Source organism: Scyliorhinus torazame, chromosome 2 (genome assembly GCF_047496885.1).
Source record: "Scyliorhinus torazame isolate Kashiwa2021f chromosome 2, sScyTor2.1, whole genome shotgun sequence".
NCBI lineage: Eukaryota > Metazoa > Chordata > Chondrichthyes > Carcharhiniformes > Scyliorhinidae > Scyliorhinus > Scyliorhinus torazame.
In genome coordinates this window covers 203,380,924-203,405,936 of record NC_092708.1, presented here as the reverse complement: position 1 = coordinate 203,405,936, position 25,013 = coordinate 203,380,924, and the positions used below count along the sequence as shown (strand labels likewise).

Genomic DNA, 25,013 nt, shown 5'->3' with positions numbered 1-25,013 from the left:
GTCCATTTTGTTGGAGCGGATTTTACCTTCTGCAGGATCGGTGGAGGGCAGTAAGTCTGGAATGTACCAGCGGGGGAGGAGTTGGGTTCGGTTGAGGGTACGAAGGCGAAATGGATGGAGGATTTGGGGCTGATATTGGAGGAAGGGGCTTGGTGTGAGGCGTTGAGGAGGGTGAATGCGACATTGTCTTGCGCGAAGCTGAGCCGCTTTTTGGAAGGGACGGAAGATAAGGGGCGTCATTCTCCAACCCCCCGCCGGGTCGGAGAATGGCCGTTGGCCGCCGTGAATCCCGCCCCCGCCCCCGCCGAAGTCTCCGGTACCGGAGATTGGGCGGGGGCGGGAATTGGGCCGCGCCGGTTGGCGGGACCCCCCGTTCAATTCTCCGGCCCGGATGGGCCGAAGTCCCGCCCAGAAATTGCCTGTCCCGCCGGCGTAAATCAAAGCTGGTATTTACTGGCGGGACCAGGTGGCGCGGGCGGGCTCCGGGGTCCTGGGGGGGGGGGGCGGGGCGATCTGACCCCGGGGGGTGCCCCCACGGTGGCCTGGCCCGCGATCGGGGCCCACCGATCCGCGGGCGGGCCTGTGCCGTGGGGGCACTCTTTCCCTCCGCCTCTGCTACGGCCTCCACCATGGCGGAGGCGGAAGAGACTCTCCCCACTGCGCATGAGCGGGAAACTTTCAGCGGCCGCTGACGCTCCCGCGCATGCGCCGGGAAACTGTCAGTGGCCGCTGACGCTCCCGCGCATGCGCCGCATTTCCGCGCCAGCTGGCGGGGAAACAAACGCCATTTCCGCCAGCTGGCGGGGCGGAAATCCCTCCGGCGTCGGCCTAGCCCCTCAATGTTGGGGCTAGGCCGCCAAAGATGCGGAGCATTCCGCACCTTTGGGCCGGCACGATGCCCGTCTGATTGGCGCCGTCTTTGGCGCCAGTCGGCGGACATCGCGCCATTGGGGGAGAATTTCGCCCCTGGTGTGAGCGTTGTTCAAGAGGGCCTGCACATCACACGCAGATGTTCTGGTCATGCCCCAGACTGGTGGAGTTTTGGGGTCCTTTTTTGACACTATGTCAGCGATCCTGAATATGGAGGTGAAACCTGCCCACTGGTGGCAATTCTTTGGGTCTCCGAAGTGCCAGAACAGCAGCCGGGAGAAGGGGATGATGTCCTGGCCTTTGCTTCGTTGGTGACTCAGAGGCGTATCTAATTGGGCTGCAGTATGGTGGCACCGCTGAAGACTTTGCCGTGGCTAGCTGATTTGATGGAGTTTGTGTGCCTCGAGAAGGTCAAATACACCTTGAGTGGCCGATTGAGAGGTTTTTAATCGAAGATGGCGACCGTTCATAGTGTATTTCAAAACATTGGTCACTGCTAGATCTTAAGGGGAGGGGAGTTTACTTGTTTACAGGAGGGGGCGTGTAGCTCAGGTGGGGTGAGGTGAGGGAGGTAGAGATTGTCGTGTTAAGCACACTGAGATAACACGGGCTGCAACTATAACTGAAATAGACTCCAGACCTTCAATTTAGTTCAATTTGATTTATTGAACCTGTCACACAGCTAGCACAGTTCTCTGTGAGTTTGACACTCTGCTAACCTAGTGTGATCACTCTGTCTGACTGAACCAGACTAGCTCTTAGCCACGTACTGTAGGTGTTACGTGATATATACACCGGACTCACACTGTAGATGTCACCTGTGGAAAGAGGCGGAGTGTGAGTGCTTCGTTACTTTTATAGTGGGAAACCACCCCCAAGCGTTCTGCCTGCTGATTGGTTATGTCCTGTTCTCCGTGTTCATTAGCTGCCTGTCTGTATCTCATTATGTGCATGTCTGCATATCATGACAGAGATGAGAGTCTTTGTAAAAAGTGTTTGTTGATGGAATCTTGTTAAATAATGTCAGTTATGGTTCACGTCTTTTATATTCTTTTGTATGAAATGTTAAAAATTTCATTAAAATAATTACCAAAAACAAAGATAGACTGGATACAAACAAGTGGCAGGAGTAGGCCATTCAGCCCCTTGAGCCTGCTCTGCCATTTAATAGAATTATTGCAGAACTCATAATAAACTCAAGTCTGCATCCCACCCACACTGCGATAACCTATCATGCCCTTGCTTACCAAGGATCTATTCCACCTCTGACAGTGAGTTAACACTCATTATGTTCAATCAGAGAAATTAGAAAGGTAGGAAAATGGTTTCCTGTCAGATTGGGTAATTAATTTAAACAAACACTGCTGGCATCATGAACCATGAAGAGACCAAGATAAAACATGCAGGAGGAAAATTCTCAGATTGGATTTCTACAACGTGAAGCCAGATTACAATAAAACAATTAAACCATTAATACATTTTTTAAAATTGAATGGAATACTTACCATCATCAGGGATTTCTGGTCCATCATAGGACTTGTCAATGGCAGCCCTGAAGCTCTCATTGCAACCTCGGCCACGGACCATATGAGGTCGGGGTCTGTGGAAGGGTAGCTCATTCTTTCTGACCTCAGCAACGGCTGTTTGCAAACTCTCAAGAGAGCTAGATTTCTTCAAGCCCAGCATGGGGCCCACATCGCTCCCTGTGGTGTCTGGATGGGAGGAGGAAAAAAGACAATATTTCACATGTATAACTGAAGATCCAGCATCTTATTGACACCTCTGTGCCAGTCGATGAGTGGGAAGTAGGCTGGGATCTAGAGCAGGACCACAGTGGATGTTCTATTGTGCAGCAAAAGAAAATGTCCTTATTACTTAGTAAACAGAGTAAGAAGTCTAACAACACCAGGTTAAAGTCCAACAGGTTTGTTTCAAATCACTAGCTTTCGGATCACTGTTCCTTCCTCAGGTGAATGAAGAGGTAGGTTTCAGAAACATATACATAGACAAAGTCAAAGATGCAAGACAATGCTTTGAATGCGAGCATTTGCAGGTAATTCAGTCTGTACAGATCCAGAGAGAGGGTTAATCCCAGGTTAAAGAGGTGTGAATTGTCTCAAACCAGTCTCAAGCCAGGATGCGGCATCTCCACATCTTTAGTAAACAGAGATAATTTAAAGAACATAAAACAGCAAACAGCCCATCTCTTTCGTTTTTTCCCCCATGTTACATGGGGCTGCCACAGTGCTGGCTGATTGCCTTTCTCTCCCTCGCCAATCAAACAGCATTCTTGGATTTGGCAGGTGGTTGGGTAGCCCAGATGCCCACATTGTTGCAACCCTCCACATTTATACGGACTGGAGACCCACACCAATACACACTAGCTTGCCTTCATCAGTAGCTGTATTCTTCATGATCAACAAGTCCTGAAGTGGGACATGAACCTGAAGCATTCTGCCTCAGAGGCAAGGTTGCTACTGCCTGAGCATCAAGGCCCTTTACCACAGCAACCAGTCTATAGCTTCTAGTTAAAGATAGTCTATCCAAACGATAGGAAACAGAACATAGAACCAAAACTTCAGCAATGTTTTCTGATGAAAGCAAAATTATTTATCCAAAAAATGCAGTGAGAGGAAGATAGTTCCGTACAAATTATGTAAATCAATTCTCATCACTTGCAGCAGGGTGATCTCCAAGTGTGAATGACAGGGTTAATTACTCAACAATCTCCATTCAGACTGGGAATAGTGATGTCTCAATAAGCAGTCCCCATGATTAGGCATCTTATTTTTCTCCAAGAGTACAAATGATAACCTTACATTTACATTTTTAGAACCTTTACCAACAAAATGCTTTAGGGAATTCAGTCCAGCAAGCCCAGACCCAACTAAATGCCAGCAACTGAGTTAGAAGTTGGTAGGTTCACGTCTCGTTCCAGTGATTGGAGTACAGAAATTTAAGCCGACATTCCCAGTGCAGCTTTGAGGGAATGCACACTGTCAGAGGAACGAGTTGGCCATTTGATCCCTGAAGCCTGTTGCACCATTCAATGGGATCACGACTGATCTGTGAGCAAAATGCATATACCCACCCTTGCACTGCGCACCAAAATATCTTTCATGAAAAATTACCAGTCACAGATGCAAAATCCTAAGCATCAACTACCATTTGCAGAACTTTTACTCTTCTACCTCTTGCGTGTAGAACGGTTTCCTATCTTTAGTCCCATAATGCCTGGCTCTAACTTTGAGATGATGTCCCCCCCCGGATTCCAGACTCCCCAACCATCAGAAATAGCTTCTCTCAGTCTACTCTATTAGTTCCGCTTGTTACATGGAAATGTTCAGTCAAGTCCACACTCCTAAATTCTAGTTTATATAATCTCTCCTCGCAATTTTGGACTTTGAGGTATAATTCTGGTAAATCAATGCAGCATTCCCTCCAAGGACCACGTATCTTTCCTGAGGTGTGGGCTGAGAACTGCTCACATTGGTCCAGTTGCGGTCTAATAAATTCCTATTACAGGTGAATCAGAACGTCTATCCCCTTAAATTTTAGTCCTCTACATACATAGGCGAGTACTCTATTAGGCTCTTTGATTATTTTCTCTATCTGACCATGATATTTAACCATCCATACATATTCGCTAAACTTTCCCGGCCTTTCCCACTGCTGGGATTTTCCAGTCCTACCGATGGTGTCTCCCCTCCCTGGGGCGTACTCCCCAGCGGAGGAGACTGCAAGCCCTGCAAAACCCTGTAGACATCAGCAGGGCCAGAAGATCCCACCGCTGACCAATGACAGGTCAACTCTGCAGCCGGAAATAGGTCCTGGGCGGGGGTTGCCCATTGCCTCCTTGGGTACCCACTGTTTCTAGATTTTCACCATTTAGGAAGTAGTCTGATCAGTTGGAAGTATAATCTTTTGGACGAGACGTTAAACCAAGATCCATCCGGCCTATTTGGAAGACAAGTTCCTGTTTACCTCCTGGCCAATGTTTATTCCTCAACCAACATCGTTTAAACAAGTAATCTGTTTATTATTACATTGCCGTTTGTAAGATCTTGCTGTGTGCAATTGGGAGATGGCTAAAAAAGCAAAAGAAGAAACGGGTAGTTTATTCTTTTATTTTAATGTGTACACGGAAGTTTTACAATTAATCTATTTATTCCTGTAGTCAGCAGCGTCAATTAATATCCCTACCAGAGATGCATCCAGTCTGTGGCAAATTAAATGAACATATAATTAGTGTGTGGTTTACTGAGGTAAGTCAATAAAATAGTCTACCCCAATCTACAAATCGTGATATAGGACAGCACCAATCGGATACAGATTGCAAGACACTTTAGCTGCTTGTCACCACTCGGGAGTAATGATCAGCTGTTCACTCCATTAGGGAAGCCTACATAGACTATAATTAAACATAGGTTTACTGCTTCCTAGCTTAGTGAATTATTCCTACTTACTCCTATCTCTCTGTCCTGGTGGTAACATTTATCACTTGGGCGGGCCAGAGGTGTGATGGATGTGGTGGGAGAGAGGAGATTGGTTTCACAGTAGTGAGGGTGTGAGGAGTTACATTTCCTTGCTCCCAAGTAACATTCCTGAAAATTTGATAAAAGAGCGAGCCAAATGACATGAGCACACACGTAGAAGCTGATTCCATGTTTCTGGATTAAATCATTGACAGTTAGCATCTAAGCAAAAGGAAGTAACCATGGTGCAATTCTGAAGGAGCACAGGGGAGTTCTAGTCAATATTAATCCAACCATCAACATCATCAAGACAGCATACCTGTCCAGTATCACGTAGGGAGGCATGTTTGTGTGAGTGCGCTGTGCGTGAATAAATTGGCTGCCTCATTTCCTATATTACAACAGTGGCTACACTTCAAAATAAAGGTGCCCAATTGGCTCCTACGGGACATGAAAGGTGCTACACAAATGCAGGCTCTTTCCTTTTTTAATTGTTATTTTGCAATTCCACTGAATGCCACAAATACATACAAAGTTTCTTCCGGTGGCAATCAGGGTTGGTGCCTGAATAAATATTACACATACACATTTGCGCACACTGTTGAGATCTGCTTTGAGCTGAGTGTAGACTAAATATCAATGTTTCATTTGCAGTCAGCAGATTCATGCCAATGTTGGCAATTTGTCTGATGTACTAAGTATCATAATGCAACACATGCATGCATACACACATGTGCATGTACATCCTTGCATGCCAGGTTTAAAAAATTCTGACAGTAGCTTAATCTTTTTTAAATCAGTTTCTTGGTCACAATAATTATTACTATTACCTGCCCTCTACAACAGGTACAGCAATGAACTACCCAAAATGTTGAGTGGTTATATCTTAAATGGGGAAAATAACTGTTTTCCATGATCTTTCTTCTCTTCCTCCAGGTACCATACCTGAGAGGGCATTGGTGACCTTGGACTCGCTTTGGATTGGACCATGACTGTACTGGGAAAGTACTGCGGTGGGTTGCCTTCTGCAGTGTGGCTGACCAGGAAACTCCCCGCTTTCACTGGCTGCCATCAGACACATAGGGCAGCACAGTGGCACAGTGGTTAGCACTGTGGCTTCACAGTGCCAGGGTCCCAGGTTCGATTTCTGGCTAGGTCACTGTCTGCATGTTCTCCCCATGTCTGCATGAGTTTCCTCCGGGTGCTCCGGTTTCCTCCCACTAGTCGCGAAAGACGTGCTGTTAGGTAATTTGGATATTTTGAATTCTCCCTCTGTGTACCCGAAAAGACGCCGGAAAAGGGGACTTCCGGGTGCGGCGATGACCAGCTGAGTCGCACGTTTCGGCAGCTCCCGGTGGAGCGGACTTTTGGGCTCTTAATAAGAGCCCCAACGGCAATTTTAACGGCTAAAAGTACTGTGCGGTGAACCAGAAGGGAATCCCCCCTGGATACGGATGGAAAAAGGAGAGGAAGGTGGCCGGATTGCGGTGGATCCTTTAGAGCAGCGGCAAGGAAGGTAAGCAAAAACCAAGATGGCGTCGGAAGGTGGCAGTTTAATATGGGGCCCTGAACAACACGAGTTTTTGAAACGCTGCGTGGAAGAACTCAAAAAGGAAATAAAGAAGGAGCTGTTGGCCCCGATATTACAGGCGATCGAAGGGCTAAAGGAGGAGCAAAAGACCCAGGAGCGGGAGCTTCGGGTCGTGAAGGCAAAGGCTGCCGAGAATGAGGACGACATACAGGGCCTGGTGGTGAAGACGGAGATGCACGAGGCACACCATAAACGATGTGTGGAAAGGCTGGAGGCGCTGGAGAACAACGCGAGGAGGAACAACCTAAGGATTCTTGGCCTTCCTGAAGGTGCGGAGGGAGCGGTCGTCGGGGCATATGTGAGCACGATGCTGCACTCGTTAATGGGAGCGGAGGCCCCGGCGGGTCCGCTGGAGGTGGAGGGAGCATACCGAGTGATGGCGCGAGGACCGAGAGCAGGAGAAATTCCTAGAGCCATAGTGGTGAGATTCCTCCGTTTTAAGGACAGAGAGATGGTCCTTAGATGGGCAAAGAAAACTCGGAGCAGTAAGTGGGAGAACGCGGTGATCCGCGTATACCAAGACTGGAGTGCGGAGGTGGCGAGAAGGAGGGCGAGCTTTAATCGGGCCAAGGCGGTGCTTCACAAAAAGATAAAATTCGGAATGCTGCAACCGGCAAGACTGTGGGTCACATATCAAGGGAGGCACCACTACTTTGAGACGGCGGATGAGGCGTGGACTTTTATCGTGGAAGAAAAATTGGAATGAGCGGGTTATTAAAAAAAAGAACGTTTGAAACAAAGTGGTGGGGCGAGTATGGGGGGCGAAGAAGGGGGGAAAGAGGAGTTTTATGTTATTAATCCTGCGATGTGGTAACTTTTCTCTCTTCCACAGGAGGTGGTGGGGGGAGGAAAGGAGGTGGAAGAGATGGGGCGTTGGCCATTGGGGGCGGGGCCAAGGGGGAAGCGCGGGCTCGGTTCCCGCGCTATGATAATCATGGCGGGAATAGGGAAGCAGGAAGGAGGGGGCATCGCACGGTGCGAGCCGAGGTCACGGGGGGAAGCCGAGGTCGGCCAGAGTTTGCTGACTTCTGGGAGCAACATGGGGGGTGTAACTACGCTAGTGGGGGATCTAGCGGGGGGGGTGGGAGGGGGGAATTATTGGGCTGCTGCTGCTGGGGAGAGGGGGGAGCTAGTATGGGGTGGGATGGGCGGGGGGGCACCGCCTGGGGGGGACACAGCTGCGTGGGAACCGGGTGAGGAGCTGGAAAAAGGGGATGGCTAATCGACAAGGGGGGGGTAAAAAGCCCCCCAACCCGGCTGATCACGTGGAACGTGAGAGGGCTGAACGGGCCGATAAAGAGGGCACGGGTACTCGCACACCTTAAGAAAATTAAGGCAGACGTGGTTATGTTACAGGAAACGCATTTGAAACTGATAGACCAGGTGAGACTACGCAAAGGTTGGGTGGGGCAGGTGTTCCATTCGGGGCTAGATGCGAAAAACAGGGGGGTGGCTATATTAGTGGGGAAGCGGGTAATGTTTGAGGCAAAGACTATAGTGGCGGATAGCGGGGGCAGATACGTGATGGTGAGTGGCAAACTACAGGGGGAGACGGTGGTTTTGGTAAACGTATATACCCCGAACTGGGATGATGCCAATTTTATGAGGCGTATGCTAGGACGCATCCCGGACCTAGAGGTGGGAAAGTTGGTAATGGGGGGAGATTTCAATACAGTGTTGGAACCAGGGCTGGACAGGTCGAGGTCCAGGACTGGAAGGAGGCCGGCAGCAGCCAAGGTGCTTAAAGATTTTATGGAGCAGATGGGAGGAGTAGACCCGTGGAGATTTAGCAGACCTAGGAGTAAGGAGTTTTCGTTTTTCTCCTATGTCCACAAAGTCTATTCGCGAATAGACTTTTTTGTTTTGGGAAGGGCGTTGATCCCGAAGGTGAGGGGAACGGAGTATACGGCTATAGCCATTTCGGATCACGCTCCACATTGGGTGGACTTAGAGATAGGGGAGGAAACAGAAGGGCGCCCACCCTGGAGAATGGACATGGGACTAATGGCAGATGAGGGTGTGTGTCTAAGGGTGAGGGGGTGCATTGAAAAGTACTTGGAACTCAATGACAATGGGGAGGTCCAGGTGGGAGTGGTCTGGGAGGCGCTGAAGGCAGTGGTTAGAGGGGAGCTGATATCAATAAGGGCACATAAAGGAAAGCAGGAGAGTAGGGAACGGGAGCGGTTGCTGCAAGAACTTCTGAGGGTGGACAGGCAATATGCGGAGGCACCGGAGGAGGGACTGTACAGGGAAAGGCAAAGGCTACACGTAGAATTTGACTTGCTGACAACGGGTACTGCAGAGGCACAGTGGAGGAAGGCACAGGGTGTACAGTACGAATATGGGGAGAAGGCGAGCAGGTTGCTGGCCCACCAATTGAGGAAAAGGGGAGCAGCGAGGGAAATAGGGGGAGTGAGGGATGAGGAAGGAGAGATGGAGCGGGGAGCGGGGAGCGGAGAGAGTGAATGGAGTGTTCAAGGCATTTTATAAAAAATTATACGAAGCTCAACCCCCGGATGGGAGGAAGAGAATGATGGGCTTTCTGGACCGGTTGGAATTTCCCAAGGTGGAGGAGCAGGAAAGGGTGGGACTGGGAGCACAGATTGAAATAGAGGAAGTAGTGAAAGGAATTAGGAGCATGCAGGCGGGGAAGGCTCCTGGACCGGTTGGATTCCCAGTTGAATTTTACAGGAAATATGTGGACTTGCTCGCCCCGCTACTGATGAGGACCTTTAATGAGGCAAAGTAAAGGGGACAGCTGCCCCCGACTATGTCTGAGGCAACGATATCGCTTCTCCTAAAGAAGAAAAAGGACCCGCTGCAATGCGGGTCCTATAGACCTATTTCCCTCCTAAATGTAGACGCTAAGATTCTGGCCAAGGTAATGGCAATGAGGATAGAGGATTGTGTCCCGAGGGTGGTCCATGAGGACCAAACTGGGTTTGTGAAGGGGAGACAGCTGAATACGAATATACGGAGGCTGCTAGGGGTAATGATGATGCCCCCACCAGAGGGGGAAGCGGAGATAGTGGTGGCGATGGATGCCGAGAAAGCATTTGATAGAGTGGAGTGGGATTATTTGTGGGAGGTGCTGAGGAGATTTGGTTTTGGAGATGAGTATGTTGGATGGGTGCAGCTGTTGTATAGGGCCCCAGTGGCGAGTGTGGTCACGAATGGACGGGGATCTGCATACTTTCGGCTCCATAGAGGGACAAGGCAGGGATGCCCTCTGTCCCCATTACTGTTTGCACTGGCGATTGAGCCCCTGGCAATAGCATTGAGGGGTGCCAAGAAGTGGAGGGGAGTACTTAGAGGAGGAGAAGAACACCGGGTATCTCTGTATGCGGATGATTTGTTGTTATATGTAGCGGACCCGGCGGAGGGGATGCCAGAGATAATGCGGACACTTCGGGAGTTTGTAGAATTCTCAGGGTATAAACTGAACATGGGGAAAAGTGAGTTGTTTGTGGTGCATCCAGGGGAGCAGAGCAGAGAAATAGAGGACTTTCCGCTGAGGAAGGTAACAAGGGACTTTCGTTACTTGGGGATCCAGATAGCCAAGAATTGGGGTACATTGCATAGGTTAAATTTAACACGATTGGTGGAACAAATGGAGGAGGACTTCAAGAGATGGGACATGGTATCCCTGTCACTGGCAGGGAGGGTGCAGGCAGTTAAAATGGTAGTCCTCCCGAGATTCCTCTTTGTGTTTCAGTGCCTCCCGGTGGTGATCACGAAGGCTTTTTTCAAAAGGATCGAAAAGAGTATCATGAGTTTTGTGTGGGCCGGGAAGACCCCGAGAGTGAGGAAGGGATTCTTACAGCGTAGTAGGGATAGGGGGGGGCTGGCACTACCGAGCCTAAGTGAGTACTACTGGGCCGCCAATATCTCAATGGTGAGTAAGTGGATGGGGGAAGAGGAGGGAGCGGCATGGAAGAGATTGGAGTGGGCGTCCTGTAGGGGGACTAGCCTACAAGCTATGGTGACGGCCCCATTGCCGTTCTCACCGAAGAAATACACCACAAGCCCGGTGGCGACTTTGAAAATTTGGGGACAGTGGAGACGGCATAGGGGAAAGACGGGAGCCTTGGTGGGGTCCCCGATAAGAAACAACCATAGGTTTGCCCCGGGGAGAATGGATGGGGGATTTGGAATATGGCAAAGAGCAGGAGTAACGCAACTGAAAGATCTGTTTGTGGATGGGAAGTTCGCAAGTCTGGGAGTGCTGACCGAGAAATATGGGTTGCCCCAAGGGAATGCATTCCGGTATATGCAACTGAGGGCTTTTGCGAGGCAGCAGGTGAGGGAATTCCCGCAGCTCCCGACGCATGAGGTGCAGGACAGAGTAATCTCAAAGACATGGGTGGGGGACGGTAAGGTGTCAGATATATATAGGGAAATGAGGGACGAGGGGGAGATTATGGTAGATGAGCTGAAAGGGAAATGGGAAGAAGAGCTGGGGGAGGAGATTGAGGAGGGGCTGTGGGCGGATGCCCTAAGTAGGGTAAACTCATCGTCCTCGTGTGCCAGGCTAAGCCTGATTCAATTTAAGGTGTTACACAGGGCGCATATGACTGGAGCACGGCTCAGTAAATTTTTTGGGGTAGAGGATAGGTGTGCGAGATGCTCGAGAAGCCCAGCGAATCACACCCACATGTTCTGGTCATGTCCGGCACTACAGGGGTTCTGGGTGGGGGTGACAAAGGTGCTTTCGAAAGTAGTGGGGGTCCAGGTCGAACCAAGCTGGGGGTTGGCTATATTTGGGGTTGCACAAGAGCCGGGAGTGCAGGAGGCGAGAGAGGCCGATGTTTTGGCCTTTGCATCCCTAGTAGCCCGGCGCAGGATACTGTTGATGTGGAAGGAAGCCAAGCCCCCGGGGGTGGAGACCTGGATAAATAACATGGCAGGGTTTATAAAGCTGGAACGGATTAAGTTCGTCCTAAGGGGATCGGCTCAAGGGTTCACCAGGCGGTGGCAACCGTTCGTCGAATATCTCACAGAAAGATAGAGGGAATGGAAAAGAAGAAGGCAGCAGCAGCAGCCCAGGGGGGAGGGGGGGGGGGGGGCGGGAGGAACCAGAAGGAGTCTCAGGGTTATTAATATATATGTATAATATGTATAGGTCGTTGCTATAATTGTATATTGGATTGTTAAACCATATTTTTGGAGAGTGTTTATCTGAGACAAGGCAGTTGCCATTTAGTTTTAGTTTTCGTTTTTGTTATATATTATTTATTCTTTGTTTATAAAACAGGTCATTGTTATTTATACTGTTATATTATTGTGTAAAGGATACACAATGTACTGTGAAGGTTGACCAAAAATTTTCAATAAAATATTCTTAAAAAAAAAAGAAAAGACGCCGGAATGTGGCGACTAGGGGCTTTTCACAATAACTTCATTGCAGTGTTAATGTAAGCCTACTTGTGACAATAAAGATTATTATTATTGGAAGGATTTACAGGCTGAGAATCAACCTGTTTTACTACGTTATGAATGCGTCTCCCATGCACATCAAGTCCTGAAGTGGGACTTGTACCCGGAACCTATGGCCCAGACACTTGTTGGAAGTCCCAGGAACTGCAACATCAGCAGTTTCACAAAGCTCTTCAACATAACCTAAAACCCACAAAAAAGCAGATAACTGGTTTCCCATATGTCCTCACGCACACTACAATATTTCATTCCATTTTATACCAAAGGCAAAAAGGATGGAAGGACCATGTGGAGGGGGGAAATAGAGAGTTATGACGGAGGGCCAAAGAATGATCAGAAAAAGGTTTTGAGGAGACATTAAATTGAGGCAATTATAAGGATACAAAGACAGTTGGCCAAAGTGAAAAGGGAAATTAGGTTAAGGATAAAACAGTAGAGAAGCAATGGTAGACATTAAAGGAGCTATTTTATAACACTCAGCAATTCATTCCAGTTCGAACAAAAGAATTGGAGAAGGATGTAACATCTGTGGCGAACCAATAGAATGTAAAAATCATATTAAACTGACAGAAAATACATATAATTCAGTGAAACTCATTGGAAGGCAAAATTATTGAACAGATTTTAAAAACCTACAAAGAACTGAAAAAAGAGAAAAATGAGATTATGACAGAAAGCTAGCTGGAAATATAACAACACATCGGGCAGAATTTTCCCATATTTTTTCAGAAGCACCACGTTCTCAAAATGTGACACAATTAAGGTCATTTTTAGGTTTGATCAATTATTATGCTAAATCTGTGCCAAGTTTAGCCACACGATTGAAGCCTTTACAGGCTTTGACATGTGTCTAACAGCACGGCACTGGTCAGGAGAATGTGAAAATGCATGCAATGAAGTGAAGGAGGCTTGACTGAAGTCAGGGCTGTTAGTGCATTATAATTCAAAATGAAGTTGCAATTAGCTTGCAGTGCCTCACCCTGTGGAGTCGGTGCAGTCATCTTGCACATCATGTCTTCAGGTAAGGAACGACTGATAGCATTTGCTTCACGTACTCTTCCTAGCGCAGAAATTAATTTGGCTCAGTTAGACAAAGAACCGTCAGCATAATTTCTGGTGTAAGAAATTTCCACCATGATCTTTACGGGTGTCATTTTACTCTTTTGATGGATCATTGACCCTTGACTACAATGTTTGGGCCTTATAAAGGGACACCTTCTTTGGCAGCTAGTAGATTACAAAGATGGTCATTAATACTGTTGGCACTCACTTATGGTATCCAGTATTGTAATTCCGAGTAGCATGCAAATGCTGATGTTTATCACGATTGCTGTTACAAGTCAACCACAGCCCCGAAGAAAACGTAGTCAATATTTTGTATTTCCGCCCGTGGATAGTGTGCCTGTGACTTCATCTCAAGTTCAAAGATATCCAAGAACCAATCCAGTGATAAGCAAGGTGATGGATTGGTGCAAAAAGGACCTCTGTCAGACATTCATGGGAAAAATCTAGACCACAAGCTCTACATCAAACGAAGACTTGGTTTGACAGTACAGAATGAAGATCTATTGTTGGGGAATCCATGTGATTATTCCTCTGCGCTTGTGTAGTAGTGTCCTTGACAAACTGCATGAAGGCCATCCTGGTGTGGTGAGGATGAAGGAATTGGCACGCAGTTACTTTTGGTGGCCAGGATTAGATGCTCAAATTGAAGAGAAAGCTGGGCAATGCCAATCCTGTGCAAAACTAAGGAATACTCCATCATTAGGCAGCACGGTAGCATTGTGGATAGCACAATTGCTTCACAGTTCCAGAGTCCCAGGTTTGATTCCGGCTTGGGTCACTGTCTGTGAGGAGTCTGCACCTCCTCCCAGTGTGTGCGTGGGTTTCCCTCCAGGTGCTCTGGTTTCCTCCCACGGTCCAAAGATGTGCAGGTTAGGTGGATTGGCCATGATAAATTGCCCCCAGTGTCCAAAATTGTCCTTAGTGTTGGGAGGGGTTACTGGGTTGTGGAGATAGGGTGGAGGTGTTGACCTTGGGTAGGGTGCTCTTTCCAAGAGCCGGTGCAGACTCGATGGGCCGAATGGCCTCCTTCTGCACTGTAAATTCTATGATAATTGCAACCATTACATCCGTGGGAATGGTCGTCACAGTCATGGCAGAGAATACAGATCGATTATGCAGGTCCACTGGAGAACCCATGTTCTTAGTGATTGTAGGTGCACACTCAAAATGGCCAGATGTCAGGATAATGAATTAAACGATGACTGAAAAACTAGATTAAATCGTCACAAAATTTGGAACTCCAGAGCAGATTGTCAGTGATAATGGCACACGGTTTACTTCAAAGGAGTTTAAGGACTACGTAAAGGGAACAGTATACACCATATCAACTCAGCTCCTTATCATCCAGCAACAAATGGATTGGCTGAACGTTTTGTGAGATCATTAAATCAATCTTTGAAAGCATCGAAGGACCAGGGAACATTGTCAAGAAGAGTAAACAAATTTTTAATATCTTATCGGAACACTGTACATGGTACCATGCAAAGTTCACCAGCAATACTGTTGTTGAAGCCAAAACTACGAACAGAGTTTGATTTGTTAACTTCACCTGATACTTCAGAGATTGTCACACAACAGCAAACACAAATTGCTAGGCGAGGGATGAGTATTCAACCAGGGAGAGAGAGTGTTAGCTAGGAAATAGACCACCAATGAGAAATGGTTACAACTATGATCCGAGCAAATACAGATTCAATATCATACTCCGTACAAATGGCTGATGAGGGAATTTGGCACTGCTGATCAGTTACTTATGGCATGAAGTGAGTTTGCAGAAACTTCTCAAGAGGTTCTACCTTTGGGCAACACGGTGGTGCAGTGGTTAGCATTGCTGCCTCACAGCGCCTAGTTCCCAGGTTCGATCCCGGCCCTGGGTCACTGTCCATGTGGAGTTTGCACATTCTTCCCGTGTTTGCCTGGGTTTCGCCCCACAACCCAAAGATGTGCAGGTTAGACGGATTCGCCACGCTAAATTGCCCCTTAATTGGAAAATCTAAAATTAAAAAAAGTTTTTTTTAAAAAAGAGGTTCTACCTTTAGAAGATCTGGAGAGCTGTATTTTGGAATGGAAACCAGAGACAGACAGTAAGTAACAAGTTCAGATTCTGTTTCTTTTTTTGTTTAAAATATTTTTATTCTCCTCCTTTTTCACATTTTCTCCCAAATTTACACCCACCAACAATAAACAATAATCAGTAACAAATATGTCAATCCCCATATCAATAACAACAATCCCATCCTCACACCAAACCCCAAACATTAGCCCACATGTTCACATAAACAAATGACAAAAAGGAATCAGGAATCACCCACAGTCACCATTAACACACACAGTCCCCCTCCCCCCAACCCTCCCACCCACCCCCCAACTAATGTTTGATGTTCTCCAGTTCTTGAAAGTGCATAGTTAATAATGCCCATGAATTGTAGAACCCCCCCATCCTTCCCCTCAGTTCAAACGTAACCTTCGCAAGAGTCAAGAATTCCAGCAGGCCCCCCCGCCACGCCAGGGCACAGGGTGGAGAGGTTGCTCTCCAGCCCAACAGGATCCATCTTCAGGCGATCAACGAGGCGAAGGCTACAGCATCTGCCTCTGCACCAGTTTCCAACCCTGGCTGGTCCGACACCCCGAATATGGCCACCCGGGGTCCAGTTTCACACGCACCACTTTAGAAATTACCCTAAAAACCTCCTTCCAGTAATCCTCTAGCTTTGGACAGGACCAAAACATATGAATGTGATTAGCGCCCCCCCCCCCGCAATGTTCACACATATCTTCTACCCCCTCAAAGAGCTGGCTCATCCTCGCCCTTGTGAAGTGTGCTCTGTATACCACCTTCAGCTGTATCAGCCCCAACCTCGCGCACGAGGTGGAGGCGTTCACTCTCCGGAGCACCTCACACCAGAACAGATGCTATTTCAATGCCTATAATGACAGATAGTGAAATAACTATTCAAGAACCACCATGTACAAAAAGGAATGAGGACACTCCTGAGGTTGCAAGTCGGCGAGTTCAAGAATGTCAAAAAGGAATAGACGTCCATCACAGTGACTTGTATACATGTTTAGAGCTAACATATCAGAGGATCTGTGGTATAAATGTCGATTGTCATTGCACTAATGAAGGAAAGGGAGAGGGGTATTATGTATCAAGGAATACATTCCTGCTGGTAAAGCATCACATGATGTTTAGTGATGTCAGCAGAATGTTTGCGTGAGCTTTGAGCACATCACCATCTTGATTGTATTCAGCAACACTCTTAATAAACCTCTCATCATGTTTACAAGAATCCAGGGTGTGGGCAACTCCATACCTTTTCTCTTTGCAGCAACATAGAAATATAACAAGGGCAAGCAAAAAAGTGGAGGTGAGACCATATTCAGGTCTGTCACGATCTTATTGAGCATGCTCGAGGGACCGAATGGCGTACTTGTGCTTCTAATTTGTATGCTCACATGAGATTTTCAAAACCAGGCAGGGGGAAGAGGTTGTTTAGCTATAAGGAACCAGTAGAACATTCAAGGAGACAAAATCAATAGCTGAACGAGTGGCAATAAGAGGTGGAGTGGAGAAACGATGCAGAGCTCGGTGTTAAACAAGTGGCGGATGCATGCGATGGCATAAGAGAGGCCTTAGGTCAATTGTGAGTGAAGCCATGTAAAGATTTGAAAACACAATCAATTATTTTGATAGCAACATGGGATAAGGACTTGGAGAGAATAGAGGAAATGAGAAAGGACTTTGGGGGAAACTATATGGCCTCCCTGCTGCATGTTTCTCAGCAGCAGAAAGCGGTCAATGGCATTTAATCCACCCCATGCTGCTGGAAGACCTGTGGCGGAAGTGTGCTATCGGAGGGACCGGGGGATCATATCGGCGTGAACAGCCAGTAGGTCTCGCCTTTTATGTATATCATAGACTCCCTACAGTGCATTTGGCCCATCGAGTATGCACTGACTCTCTGAAAGAGTGCCACTGTATCCCCGTAACCCATTAACCTCACCCAACCCTTTGGCACTAAGGGCGATTTAGCATGGCCAATGCACCTAACCTGCACACCTTTGTCTGTAGGAGGAAACGGGAGCACTCGGAGGAAATGCACACAGACACAGAAAATGCAAATTCCACACAGTCACCTGAGGCCGGAATTGAACCCAGGACACTGGAGCTGTGAGGAAGCAGTGCTAACCACAATGCCGCCCATGCCGTGAAGGCACAGATTTCACATTTTGAATGAGTTGCAATTTGAATGAGTTGGAATGGAGGAATTTAGCTTGGGAGAGCACCACTTCAGCCTCAAAATGACAAAGGGTTCCAGCAGGAATAGGGATACTAAACAAGGAGTCAAATGGAGGCTACTGTCATCTCACATTCAGCACGGTCCACATTTTGCCAAAAAGAAACCTTCCTGAGCTTTTCCCCTTCTTCCCATTTTTAAAAAAACTTTCATCTTTCGGACTTTATGCTGACATCTAATACTTCTTTCCCCTCCCTTTTCATGGGGCATGTTCCAGCTCAGGTTCCCACTTAAGTTTACAGCTCTGTGAGCACGACAACAGTCAATTTGCAGTCATAGAATTTTTTTTAGAGTTATAGAATTTACAGTGCAGAAGGAGGCCATTTGGCCCATGGAGTCTGCACTGACCCTTGGAAAGAGCACCTCACTCAAGCACACACCTCCTCCACCCCATCCCCTTCACCCCAATTTACCTTTTTTTTGGACACTATGGGCAATTTAGCATGGTCAATCCACCTAACCCGCACATCTTTGGACTGGGGGAGGAAACCGGAGCACCCGGAGGAAACCCACGCAGACACGGGGAGAACGTGCAGACTCCACACAGACAGTTACCCAAGACGGGAATCGAACCTGGGATCCTGGCGCTGTGAAGCGACTGTGCTACCCATTATGCTACCGTGCTGCCCCTCCAGTCTCCAATCAAAGGAGAGGGCAACATCCCATCTTCCGATTAGGCACCTTACAGCCTTCTGGACTCAACATTGAGTTCAACCACTTTAGGCTGTGAACTTTCCCCTCCATCCTGGCTGCCCCGTTTTGCTTTCTGTTATTTGGTTTCCCTTTCTTGTCCGAACACAACTTCACCCATCTCCCACATGTCCATTCACTGCCCCTAGTTGTTCAGTTTTGCTCCCACTTTCTTGTCCTATTAACACATTCTGCCATGCTATCTTCACCACCATTAACACTCTTCCGCCCCTAATAACACCATTAACAGACACTTTATCTCTTGTCAATAACCCCTTTACCTTCAACCTATCACTGATCTTCTATTCTGCCCCACCCCCCTCTCCAACTATATAATTCAGCGAGTTTCTATCCCTCTTCAGTTCTGCAGAAAGGTTGTATGGATATGAAGCGTTAACTCTGTTTCTCTTTCCAAAAATGCTGCCAGTCCTGCTGAGTTTATCCAATGTTTTGATGTTTTTATTAAAGGAGACTAGTGAGGAACAATATTGTTGGAGCTACTGCAATATGATACCATAGAATTTTAAAAGATTTCTTCTCAGAGCTGTTGCATTCTTTCCCTCGTTATCATGCTCTGTGAGAAAAAAAGGAAGTATATTAATAGGGGCAATAACCAAAATGGAGGCTTAGAGGACTATGGATCTCATTCTCTTTTCCCAGCACAATTGTAATTGGCTCGTTCTTATTACAAAAAATGGAGATAGCTTGAGATATTGTAATGCATGATTCTGATTGGGGACTTTTGAGCAAATCTGACACTTGAGCCAGCCAGCATCCTCTGTGCACCACGGACACATCAGGCATCCAAGACTTAATGAAGTCAACGTATGCTGAAGAAAAGGTTAAATCTACAGCAAGATTGTTGACATTCCTCACTGAAGTGCTAAGCCATTGAAAAATTATTTCAGAACAAAACAGAAGGAGGGAATGTGTAGTGGTAACTTTAAGTTCCCTGCAAAAAAACAGAGCTCTGCTCATTCTTAAGTTTATACAGCACAAACATAATCAATCCTGTGGAGCTCTTTGGTTCTGAAGAAGGGCCAAATGGACTTGAAACATTAACTGTGTTCCTCTCTCCAGAGATGCTGCCAGATCTGCTGACTTTATCCAGCATTTTCAGATTTTTTCAGATTTCCAGCATCTACAGTATTTTGCTTCTGTCATAATCAATTCTACGTTAATTTAGCAGTGGTGACAGTTGTAATTTGTTTCTTTTGCCCTCCTCCATCATACAGAAGGCAATCAATGGACAGAATGGTCGGTCCAGTCACTTGTGTTGTGATGTAGTCACTGAAGGTTAAACAATCACTGAAGTTTTATCTGAATTAAATGTGCAATTTATTGCCAACAATAACAACAGAAGTTTTATCACATGAATTTAAACTTCACATTAACTTCCCCAAAGACATTTTGATATATAACTTTTTATTAAACTTGCTGCATTATTCCACCATCTCCCTTCTCCAAGGTTCCTTTACAGTAATCGAAGTTTCACGTTGAAATTGAGAACGTGGAGATAAAAACGTCACTCAAATAAATGTCAATTACTTTCCTTTAGTCATCACCAAACCAGACTATACTCCCTTATCTGAAACTACATTTCCTCCTCCACAATGCCCTGATGCTCATTCATAATATCAGGAAAAAACAGCAAGCTATTTTTCCTCTCTCTGAAACTTGCTGATTGATTTCACTTAGCTGGTTGAATTCTACAAAATTCTTGGGAGGGAATTTATGGCTGAGCAGAGGCAGAGACAGAGAGAGAATAAGAAGGAAAAGAGCAGGAGGAATAAAGACCAAACCAAGAGGGGAAAGTGAAAGTAGAAAGGACCAGGTTGTAGAGGAGAGGGAAAGCAAGTGGTATGGGTAGAGAGAAAAAGGGAAGAAGAAAGGAGAAGGGGAAAAGGAAGTGAAAGGGGTAGTGAGGGTCGAAGACGAGTGGGCGAAGGGGCAGAGCTGAGTGGGACAAGGGGCAGGTATGGGTAGAGAGAAAGAGGAAAGAAGAAAGGAGGTGGGGAAAGTGAAGAGAAAGGGATAGTTAGGATCAAAAGAGAGTGGGGGAAGGCGTGGAGGCGAGAAGGGAAGGGGTGGAGGCGAGAGGGGGAAGGGGTGGAAGTGAGAGGGGGAAGGAGTGGAGGAGAGAGGGGGAAGGGGTGGAGGCGAGAGGGGGAAGGAGTGGAGGAGAGAGGGGGAAGGGGTGGAGGCGAGAGGGGGAAGCGGTGGTGGCGAGAGAGGGAAGGGGTGGAGGCGAGAGGGGCAAGGGATGGAGATGAGAGGGGGAAGGGGTGGAGGCGAGAAGGGATGGAAGCGAGAGGGGGAATGGGTGGAGGTGAGAGGGGGAAGGGGTGGAGGTGAGAGGGGGAAGGGGTGGAGGTGAGGGGGAAGGGGTGGAGGCGAGAGCGGGAAGGGTTGGAGGCGAGAGGGGGAAGGGGTGGAGGTGAGAGGGGGAAGGGGTGGAGGCAAGAGGGGGAAGGGGTGGAAGTGAGAGGGGGAAGGAGTGGAGGAGAGAGGGGGAAGGGGTGGAGGCGAGAGGGGGAAGGAGTGGAGGAGAGAGGGGGAAGGGGTGGAGGCGAGAGGAGGAAGGGGTGGTGGCGAGAGAGGGAAGGGGTGGAGGCGAGAGGGGGAAGGGGTGGAGGTGTGCGGGGGAAGGGGTGGAGGCGTGCGGGGGAAGGGGTGGAAGTGAGAGGGGGAAGGAGTGGAGGAGAGAGGGGGAAGGGGTGGAGGCGAGAGGGGGAAGGAGTGGAGGAGAGAGGGGGAAGGGGTGGAGGCGAGAGGGGGAAGGGGTGGTGGCGAGAGAGGGAAGGGGTGGAGGCGAGAGGGGGAAGGGGTGGAGGTGTGCGGGGGAAGGGGTGGAGGCGAGAGGGGGAAGGTGTGGAGATGAGGGATGGAAGGGGCAGAGGCTAGAAGGATGAGACGGAGGCGAGAGGGGGAACATACAATCAAAGAGCAGGAGTAGGTCATTCAGCCCCTGAGCCTGCTCCACCGTTTAATAAGGTCATGGCTGATCTGATAGCAACTTCAAATCTGCATCCTCCCGACTCGTAATAAGCTATCAATCCCTTGCTTACCAAGAATCTACCAAGAATTACCAATTAACCTCTGTCTTAAAAATATTCAAAGACTCTGCTTCCACAGCCTTTTCAGGGAGGGAGATTTTTAAAAAATTCATTATTAGATATGGGCGTTACTAACAAGGTCCGCATTTGTTGCCCATCTACAGTTGCCCTTGAACTGAAAGGTTTGCTCAGCCATTTGAGAGGGCATTTTATGAGTCAAACACATTGCTGTGGATCTGGAATCACGTGTAGGCCAGACCAGGCAAAGATGGCAGATTTTCTTCCCTGAAGGATATTAGTGAACCAGATTGGTTTTTACAACAATCAACAATGGTTTCACAGTCATAATTTGACTTTTAATTCCAGATTTGTATTGAATTCAAATTCTGATTCAAACTAGGTTCCCGAGAGCTTTACCCTGGGTCCCTGGATTACTAGTCCAGGAACAATATCACTGCACTTGGAATATTGCGCACAATTCTGTTCGCCACACTACCAGAAGAATGTGGAGGCTTTGGAGACGGTGCAGAGTAGGTTTACCAGTATGTTGCCAGGTCTGGAGGGTGTTAGCTATGCGGAGAGGCTGAATAGACTCTGACTGTTTTCATTAGCCATGATGTGGAGATGCCGGCGTTGGACTGGGGTGAGCACAGTACGAAGTCTTACAACACCAGGTTAAAGTCCAACAGGTTTGTTTAGATGTCACTAGCATTCGGAGCGCTGCTCCTTCCTCAGGTGAATGAAGAGGTCTGTTCCAGAAACACATATATAGACAAATTCAAAGATGCCAAACAATGCTTGGAATGCGAGCATTAGCAGGTGATTAAATCTTTACAGATCCAGAGATGGGGTAACCCCAGGTTAAAGAGGTGTGAATTGTCTCAAGCCAGGACAGTTGGTAGGATTTCGCAGGCCAGATGGTGGGGGATGAATGTAATGTGACATGAATCCCAGGTCCCGGTTGAGGCCGCACTCATGTGTGCGGAACTTGGCTATAAGTTTCTGCTCGGCGATTCTGCGTTGTCGCGGGTCCTGAAGGCCGCCTTGGAGAACGCTTACCCGGAGATCAGAGGCTGAATGCCCTTGACTGCTGAAGTGTTCCCCGACTGGAAGGGAACATTCCTGCCTGGTGATTGTTGCGCGATGTCCGTTCATTCGTTGTCGCAGCGTCTGCATGGTCTCGCCAATGTACCACGCTTCGGGACATCCTTTCCTGCAGCGTATGAGGTAGACAACGTTGGCCGAGTCGCACGAGTATGTACCGCGTACCTGGTGGGTGGTGTTCTCACGTGTAATAGTGGTATCCATGTCGATGATCTGGCACGTCTTGCAGAGACTACCTTGACAGGGTTGTGTGGTGTCGTGGTCACTGTTCTGAAGACTGGGTAGTTTGCTGCAAACAATGGTTCGTTTGAGGTTGCGCGGTTGTTTGAAGGCAAGTAGTGGGGGTGTGGGGATGACCTTGGCAAGATGTTCATCGTCATCAATGACGTGTTGAAGGCTGTGAAGAAGATGACGTAGTTTCTCCGCTCCGGGGAAGTACTGGACGACGAAGGGTATTCTGTCGGTTGTGTCCCATGTTTGTCTTCTGAGGAGGTCGGTCCGGTTTTTCGCTGTGGCGCGTTGGAACTGTCGATCGATGAGTCGAGTGCCATATCCCATTCGTACGAGGGCATCTTTCAACGTCTGTAGATGTCTGTTACGCTCCTTCCAGTCGGGGAACACTTCAGCAGTCGAGGGCATTCAGCCTCTGATCTCCGGGTAAGCGTTCTCCAAGGCGGCCTTCAGGACCCGCGACAACGCAGAATCGCCGAGCAGAAACTTATAGCCAAGTTCCGCACACATGAGTGCGGCCTCAACCGGGACCTGGGATTCATGTCACATTACATTCATCCCCCACCATCTGGCCTGCGAAATCCTACCAACTGTCCTGGCTTGAGACAATTCACACCTCTTTAACCTAGGGTTACCCCATCTCTGGATCTGTAAAGATTTAATCACCTGCTAATGCTCGCATTCCTAGCATTGTTTGACATCTTTGAATTTGTCTATATATGTGTTTCTGGAACAGACCTCTTCATTCACCTGAGGAAGAAGCAGCGCTCCGAAAGCTAGTGACATCTAAACAAACCTGTTGGACTTTAACCTGGTGTTGTAAGACTTCGTACTGTTTTCATTAGAACGACGGAAGTTGAGGAGCGACCTGATGGAGGTCTACAAGATTATGAGAGCATGGATAGAGTGGTTGGACAGGCGCTCTTTCCCAGGGTGGAGGAGTCAATCACCAGGGGGCATAGATTTAAGATCCGTGGGGCAAAGTATAGAGGAGATGTGCGAGGCAGGTTTTTTACACGGAGGGTGGTGAGTGCCTGGAACCAGCTGCCAGGGGAGGTTGTGGAAGCAGATACATTAACGGTGTTCAAATGTATCTCGACAAATACATGGATAGGATGGGTATAGAAGGATAAAGCACTAGAAAGTGCTGAAGGTTTTGGCCAAGGGTGGTATCATGACCGGTACAGGCTTAGAGGGCCGAACGGCCTATTCCTGTGCTGTACTGTTCTTTGTACCCCATCGCCTCCTGTTTGCTTTCCAAAGGCCATGGCTGTGAAACTAACAGAGAGCACTTAATTCTCTTTAATGGGTCCAGGAGCTGTCAATCATAGCTTGATGTTTATCTACATTGCAGTTAGTTTCACAGCTGACTACTTCAAAGCCACTCAAGCCTGAAGGGAGATGAATGAAACAATACAGACAGCTGTGTGTGTGTGTGGAAGGTGTCAATCACAGCCTAGTAAGATCAATTTCACAGAGAGACAAATGAATGGCTTGTAGATCAAAGATCAAAGTGTTTTAAACCCAGCTGACTGGTTTTATCTTTTCAGGAATTGACAGCTGCTGCTTTCTGTGTCTGAGCCAGCAGGTGTATTGCACAGCTGAATATGAAAGCAATGGTTGTTATCACTGCCTCTGTCTGGACTGCTCTCTATCTTCCATACATGGGTCTCTCTTCTGGGGGGTACGGGGATGGGATGATGACTTCCAGACTGGGGTCTCTCTTCTGGGGCTTCCAGACTGGGGTCTCTCTTCTAGGGGGCTTCCAGACTGGGGTCTCTTAATCAGGGTGTCTCTGGTGGGGGTTATCGGTAATCCCAGTATTTGTTGGGGTTGGAGGGGGGTGCTGAATTGCATTATGGACAGGGAGGGGGCCCAGCTGCCAGACCTCGTATCAGGCCGCCCTCTCAAAATGGCGGCTTGATAGCAGAATGTACTAGGAAATCCCTTGCAATTCTCGCTATGCATAAATTTGTATGGCTAAGGATTGAGGATCGCTTCCTGATTTGCGCTGCCAGCATGAGTGCAAATCGGGTGCAATTCAGCTCCGGCAGGAGAACAGTCTCCCAAATGGAGAATCCTGGCCGTAGTCTCACTAGTGCCCAGAAGCATAACCTTTTATATTCAATTGTCCTCGCAATAAATGATACCAATCTATTAGCTTTCCTAATTATTTGCTGTAGCTGCATACTAATCT

At 47.9% G+C, this 25,013-nt stretch overlaps 1 protein-coding gene across 4 annotated transcripts in view; it reads right to left on the bottom strand.

Moving 5' to 3' along the window:
• pard3bb (par-3 family cell polarity regulator beta b) overlaps positions 1-25,013 on the bottom strand; it is a 1,556,033-nt gene that overhangs the window by 573,507 nt on the left and 957,513 nt on the right. For all 4 annotated transcript variants that reach the window (XM_072482810.1, XM_072482818.1, XM_072482833.1 and 1 more), the window contains one exon: positions 2,376-2,582. In XM_072482810.1, the coding sequence (XP_072338911.1) occupies positions 2,376-2,582 (207 nt within the window). The remainder of the gene's footprint in view (positions 1-2,375; positions 2,583-25,013) is intronic.